The sequence below is a fragment of the Eptatretus burgeri genome, chromosome 9 (genome assembly GCF_056783735.1).
Source record: "Eptatretus burgeri isolate ZD-2024b chromosome 9, Ebu_testis_v1, whole genome shotgun sequence".
Classification (NCBI taxonomy): Eukaryota; Metazoa; Chordata; class Myxini; order Myxiniformes; family Myxinidae; genus Eptatretus; species Eptatretus burgeri.
This window is the reverse complement of record NC_140969.1, coordinates 72,012,709-72,020,208: the sequence shown is the minus strand read 5'-3', so window position 1 is coordinate 72,020,208 and position 7,500 is coordinate 72,012,709. Positions and strand designations below refer to the sequence as shown.

Below are 7,500 nucleotides of genomic sequence, written 5' to 3'. Positions count from 1 at the left end.
GAACATGAACAAAATGAAATTTAAAAATGAACATGAAGGAAACACGAACCAAAAGCAATCATTGAAAACAAGGACATGATGCTCCCATATGACCTGATGATCCCATAGAGCGTGAACACAGAAAACAAAGCACTGCGACCGGACATAGTACTCAGATACAAAAAGGAAAATAAGGAGTTGCTAACTGAGGTTTTAGTACCCAGTGATTTTGGTCTAAGCAACACGGAAATCATGAAAATGATCAAATGTCAAGATCGCAATAATAAAGTGAAAAGATCTTGGAAGCTGAAGAACAACAAAATTGTCCCAGTGATAATGAAAACAACAGAATGATACAGAAGAACCTCACAAAGATCCAACAAACCAATCCTGGGAAACATTACCACTAAACAAACTACAGTTCGAGGTTGTTCGGGGCTCAGTGATGATCCTGAAAAGAGCCCTCGGAACACAACTTCATAATTTAGCCCATGAATCACGATCCTTCACCGAAACGAAGGTGGTGGATACGTCGAGTCCTGGGAGAGGTCAGTTCCACCTTCTGGAAGCCGAATTATGGAGATAACAACCAACGACACAACACGTTACAAATATAAATACATAAATATACACAGATTTGAGCTACACGCCCGTGCGCACACACACACACACACACACACACACACACACACACACACACACACACACACACACACACACACACACACACACACACACACACACACACACACACACACACACACTAGGAAGATTGTGCAATTCTAAGTTTTCTGCCGATTCATTTTATGGACAAAGATGTATTTGGTCAAAGGTCATGACGGCTTCACCGCAAAAGTAAATGTTTAATCCAAGATAGTCTCTGGAAGCAAAGGAGGAATTCAGAGAAGTGTCCAAATAATCACTTATTATTCCCAAGACTTGCCGGATCATATGGAAATTAGTCATAGTGGTGAATCACCATTTTGTCTAATTACACGAATTATCTGCAATTTGAATGATGCTAATCCCTCGAGCTCACGGGGTGAGTGCTTGTGCGATTGAACATTTGATGGAAAACGAGGGAAAGTTGGAAATGTGGAAGGATTTGCTGTAAATATTGTTGACATTCCCACCAATTATTTGCCTTTAAGATAGAAAGGCTTTTTTGCAGTGGATGCTCAGGCTGTGTGATCCGTCAAGGTGGCAGCTCATTTATCATTGTGTATTATTGCCTGGGATCAAAGGAAACCGGAATGACACCAAAAGACTGAGGTCAGGTACTAATCCGGCTCAAACATGTTCACGAAAAAGTAACATAGCCGTCTTGAAGAGCTGAAGGGAAGAATGAGATTGAAGAGGATGTGGAAGTTCATTCCACAGGTGGGGGGAAAAAAGGAGCAAATGAGTGGAGGTGAGCAGTGATCCTAGATTTAGGTAGTTTAACCAGAAGGGAGTTGATGGTGGACCATGTGAGCCCTGCAAAAACCTGGGGGGTGGGGGTGGGAAACAAAGCATGGAAAGAGTATAAGGTGCAAGACCAGAAAAGAGGCGGTAGAAGAAAGAGACCACTGAGCAGCTCGGAAGATTCCAATGATCTCTTGTAGGCCTTGGTATCCATGGTGTCAAGTTGAGCAAGATGTGGAGCAGGTGAGCCAGCCCTGAAGGGAGAGCATTACTCCATCAAGCTGCGGATTAAAGCCTTGTAGGTGGATAGGAGTTCAGGTGTGCCAAGGAAGGACCCTGTATGACGGAGGATGCCCAATTGACAGCTGGCTTTGGAGGCCAATTTGTAACTGTGTTTTGCTCAATTAAGATCAGAAAGATCATGGCTGATAGTGAGACCCAAGAGTTTCAAAGAATGAACTTCCTCAAGGGGATTGTTAAGAAAGTACATTGGGGTGGGTGGGGGGGAGGGAGTGGGGTTACATCTTCTCCGAGGGGGTTTGTCGAATCTGGCAGGGGTTTCGGTATTTAGTTAGCCCAATGGCACCTGCATAGCCGCATGGAGCTCGATTTTTCATTTTCGTCCCAAGGTCAAGGTCACAAGGTCACGAACTTAAAAATGTCAAAAAAATCAATAAATTGGGCATCGAGCTCCTCGGGTTTTCAACTGTTTTGAATAAAAGTTGATATCCAAGTAGTGCTCTTCGAGTACCACAACTTTTATCATTTAAGTTTTTCCCGATTCCCGCCAGTTTGCCCGTGGCGTCCCCTCGAAGGTCAAAAAGTTAAGAAGGCGAACCGTGTACATTGCTGGTGAACCATCGCCGTCTCCAGACTTGTGTTTAGTCGCGGTTTTATAAACCGTATGCCGGAATTGAAACACACACAGCACGTAGACTCTTGGAATAGTTATCCTTACTGTAATTCACGGACTGGTGCTTGTTTGTGGGTTTGTTTGTTTGTCATGCTACTCCTACAGTTTTGGGCCAATTCCATCCAGACTTGCTAAAGAGCATCAGCATGACCCCAATTAATGTGTAGGGTGTTTTTTGTAATCTTCGCTGGTGGTCTTGGGGGGGACACAAATTCTCTATGTAAATGTGTACCTTGTCGCGGTGCTATACAGGTGGGAGAGGGTATTACAAGTCTCCAGCATTTACAGTGCAGTATTCCTGTTCCCACGTTTTCCAGTACAATGAGGTGTTTTGAATTATAGGTAGAAGGTATGTTTTTGCTTCATGCACGTAACCCGGATTTATTTTGGTTTTGCAGAGTTGTTACTTGCCTATACACCGTCCAAATAAAGGTGTACATCAGAAGAACGTGTTCCATGGTTGAAACAAGATCACCCGTCGGGGGTGGGGGTGGGGGTACTCTGCTAGTTTCTGTAATGAACATTAAGAATATCGCCTTTCCTATGGGGGTTATTATGTAATTAAATGCATTTGGTTGGGTAGCTAGCGCCTCCTCTAAACCCGGTGGGATCATAGCGACATCAGCGCGTGATGGCGTGTACCACAACTGACATCATTACAAAGGGTGTGCGTGTTTTACTGCCATGGCTGTTCAACGTGTGCGAATAACACCAGCATTCTGGAACGCATGCCAAATTCCCCTGTGTTGTTTAAAGCCCCAGAAAGTCCTTGCTTGTCTGTTCGTGTGTATGGACATCTACCCTGTAATGTAATTTATTACAGTCTACCCCTGACCTGTATTTCGTTTTCCTAATCCCTGTTCATTCCACTCCACCTAAACACGACCCAGCCTCCCTGAAATGATTGATCCATTCCCCGGCTTTGTGCCATGGACATTTTTGGATGTGTGGGGTTCGTCCCAGGTGCATGGGAGTAAAAGGCGATTTCCCCATTTTAAGTGCAGAGCTCCACTCTGGGCGACAGCCGGAAGGACCAAATGAGTGACTATCTGGGCAGGCAGCAGAATTGGTGGGGGGGGGGTGGCTGCGGGGGAATCCTCCAATGGCTAGCATGGGGCCAGCTCATAAGATATGGCATGGCCCAATGGCTGCTCCCAGGCCGCCTCAGAAGATCTGACATGTGGCTCTTTGGCCCCGCCTGCCCCAGGGGCTATAAAGCTGCACTCAGCACTTGTATCGCTCTCTCGGTCCTGGTTGTTGCACTGGCTCTCTCTTGGTCCTGGTTGTCGCACTCGTTCCTGCCCTGGTCCCAGACGCTCTGCGTCACCCTCGCTTCTTCCCTGGTCCTGGGGTCTTTGGTCCGAGCTCCCGACAGAACTCGTGGACCCTTGGTTGTGGAGAGCAATGACGGGGCCATTCCATATTACAGTATCAAGCGGGGGAGGGTGACGGCTATGTACGTACCGGTAGGCTGAGGCTACCCTGCCCCTCCAAATTGTCTCCCCATGTGTTTGTGGTCTGATGGGTACCCTGTTTTGTTATCTGGTAGGTAAGGTATCGGATAAGCTAAGTCTGCAACTTGTGCATTTTCTTTCCCTTTCTCTAAATACACATCTTGATTGCTTTTCATTGCATTTCCCCTTTTCCTGCCCCGGTTGCCCTATGACGCCAGTAAAGCCTTTGAGTTCCTGTCTCTCCTATTGCTTATTGTAAATAAATTATTCTTGTTATATTTCCAATCTGTCCATGGTTGTCCTTTCTTTCATTGGTCCAGCAATGTCCATGTGTAGATTATCCAGGAGGTTGCAATTCCCAAAAAATAATTGTAATAATAATAGTCTATCCCATGATGGGTGATACCTCAATGACAATATTTCCAACAAGGGAGGATAGAAGAGGAAATAATGACGAGGGTAAGAATAAGAAGGCGCATTAGAGGATGAAGATGAAGATAAAGTGGGCAAACTACTGTATAAATACATTCACGTAGAAAATGGCAATGACCATTAGGTGGCAGTATCACAGGTCTCACAACACCAACCAAGGCATGACAAAGGTCAATCAGCTAAATTTTTATTTTATTTTATTTCAGTTCAAAGATCAAAACACTGAAACTTGTTTTTTGTTCAGAATCCAAAGAACAAATTGATTGCAACATTTTTTTTTTAATCAATACAGGTGTGAACGTTCATGGAAGAGAACAAACACCAAAAGATGAATGTGATGGCCAAAAAAAATAGACCCAAAGAGGAGACAGGAAAGACGACACGAGGAAGAAATAAAAGAAAAGACAAAAAGACAATGAATAATGCAAACAATATGTCAGGAGGCTGCACGACGGGAGTTTTAATCATAAACCAGGTTTGTCCAACCAGTTATGTTCGCTGTGATCAAAACATCCAAACAGTTAACAAACTTTCATGTGAATAAAAAGGGCAGTTCTGATGTTGAAAGAGGAAAATCACTGTTAATCAAATTAAGTTCCTGCTTGAATTGTTTGCGAGTCATGATGTCATTCGTCCATGGAATTGAGGAAAGGAAATACAGTGGTGGATTCTGGGGACGCTGCAGTCATCTTGACGAAAAATGAAACCTGTGCATCTTGAGAGGAGTTTATTGATTACCTGGAGTTGGTTGTGGAAGTCGACGACACTTTCGAACCGAAACAAAAATAAATACGACTCATCGATGACAAATTAATTAATCACAATCATACTTTGTGAAATAATTACGCAGTATTCCTCGAGTTGCAGAGGTTAAATGAACGAAAAGAGACGAGTGACACCAGACTCGGTGGCATTTTGGTTGGAGAGTCCGCTCCGAGTCCCGGATGCCGGTGGTTCGACTCCGACCCGGGCTGAGGAATACCGTCGACTCAACACGGTACGTGCTGCTTCCTTGCATGACGCTAAGCATTTAGAGGATACAGCACAGACTAACCTCATAGGTTGGCGTCCCATGGAGGGAGGAAGGGGACATTTCTCTCTAAAAATGACCCACTGGTTAACAAGGTAAAAACTCCACCTTACTGCAACCAGTGTGTTCCAGGAAATGACTTCCCCCAAATTCGATGCGGTCTTCATTTGAGGTCAGGTCCTGTGTTGTCGTGTGTGTGTGTGTGTGTGTGTGTGTGTGTGTGTGTGTGTGTGTGTGTGTGTGTGTGTGTGTGTGTGTGTGTGTGTGTGTGTGTGTGTGTGTGTGATTTATGTCTATGACAACTCTTCCATGAACCGCAGTTAAAAAAAAAGACATTCTGAGCAGAAAATAAAAGCATAAAATGGCAACTTACTTCATCTGTTTCACAATCGTACTCTTTCCAGATTCACCGGCTCCTGGAATGACACAACCACAAGGTGGGGAAAATACATCAGCCATACGAAGTGAATACTTCCAAGTATCACACATTTTCATTTCAAACACCATCAGGAAGTAAGGTGTCCGAATAAATGGTTATTTATAAAAAGAATACTCGGTGATTTTTAATTGCAATGTACTGCCCCCCTACCCCCCGATTTACTCCCCCACAATATTCTTCTCCCTCCTCTTTAACGGCCCCAATTATTCCAACATTCTTGTGATGTTGGCCGGGAGAAGATTTGGGCCCAAGTCATTCACGAACCGGCTGGTTGGGCCTGACGCTCGACTGAGTAGTTTGGGCAGGAATATGGAATTCGGCCATTGTGCCGGCGATAGCTCGCCTACTTCCCCGGCGCAATATACAAATGAATTGCAAACAAGAACCTTGTGATTTTCAGGTATCAGAGCACTTGTCCTGAAATTAAGTTAAAAGATCCTGGAAGCTGACGAGCGTCGACATTGTACAAGTGATAGTTGACGCAACAGTAATGATTAAAAAAAAAAGAACCTCACAGAGATCTTAAAGACCGTCCCTGGGAATATTACTTCAAACAAACTACAGTTGGAAGCTGTCCGGGGGCTCAGTGACGATCCTGAAGAGAGTCCTCAGAACAAAACTTTGAGAACAGAAAACTTCACAACTTAGCCCATGAATCGAGATCCCTTAACAAAACGGAGGTAGATACTTCGAGACCTGGGAGGACTTCGTTCTACCTTCTGAAACCCACACCCGCATATGGAGATAACAACAACACACACACACCATTATCCATTTTTTTTTCAAAAAAATATATAACGCCTAATATACGTCCTCGATTCCGACAGCCGACAGTCGACTCAACCCATGATCTCATAACACCATCATTACATGTGTGAATGACTATGTGCAGTGTACCCTTCCATTGCAAAGCTACTAATAAGCCTTAACAACACTTTACCTGACTGTGACACTGATCGAAAACAAGCAAATCTACAACAGTGCGTTTACACGCCGTGTTTTGCCAAAAGAATTACAAACGGATTTCTCCTGATTCATGAAAATGTTTCAGTCGATTATAAGTTCGCAGACATTTTAAAACCAAAGAATGAAAACGTAACAATGAGAAGTTAAAACCATAAAGGGCAACCTAAACCAGAAGTCCACTTGGTAGAACGCAATGCCTGATCCACGAGAACATATCGTGATATATATATATATATATATATATATATATATATACATATATATACATATATATACATATATATACATACATATATATACATACATATACATACATATATATATGTATATATATATGTATATGTATATATATATATATATATATGTATGTATATATATGTATATGTATATATAAATATATATATACATATATATATATATATATATATATATATATATACATATATATATATATATACATACATATATATATACATATATATATATACATATATATATATATATATACATATATATATATACATACATATATATATATATATACATACATACATATATATATATATATACATACATACATATGTATATATATATACATATATATATATATATATATATATATATATATATATATATATATATATATATATATATATATATATATATATATATATATATATATATATATAATATTGTTGCGGATTCGCGCCCGCCGGCGTGCGAACGGTCACGTAACTCGAATCGCGGCACGTCGCCCACCGGACGGACAATCCAGTCGTGACCCTCTCGGACTAACGCCGGGAACCAGTCACGGGTGGACCTTTCGGTCTCACCGCGATCGAGCCAATCGGCCCCCGCGTGGGATAGGGTTGCTCGCCAAATT

General features: G+C 42.3%; 1 protein-coding gene across 1 annotated transcript in view; it reads right to left on the bottom strand.

Moving 5' to 3' along the window:
• The window catches only part of LOC147020341 (guanine nucleotide-binding protein G(i) subunit alpha-1-like), a 141,213-nt gene that overhangs the window by 68,496 nt on the left and 65,217 nt on the right, over nucleotides 1-7,500 (bottom strand). The window contains exon 2 of the mRNA XM_085895652.1: nucleotides 5,586-5,628. Within this exon, the coding sequence (XP_085751778.1) occupies nucleotides 5,586-5,628 (43 nt within the window). The remainder of the gene's footprint in view (nucleotides 1-5,585; nucleotides 5,629-7,500) is intronic.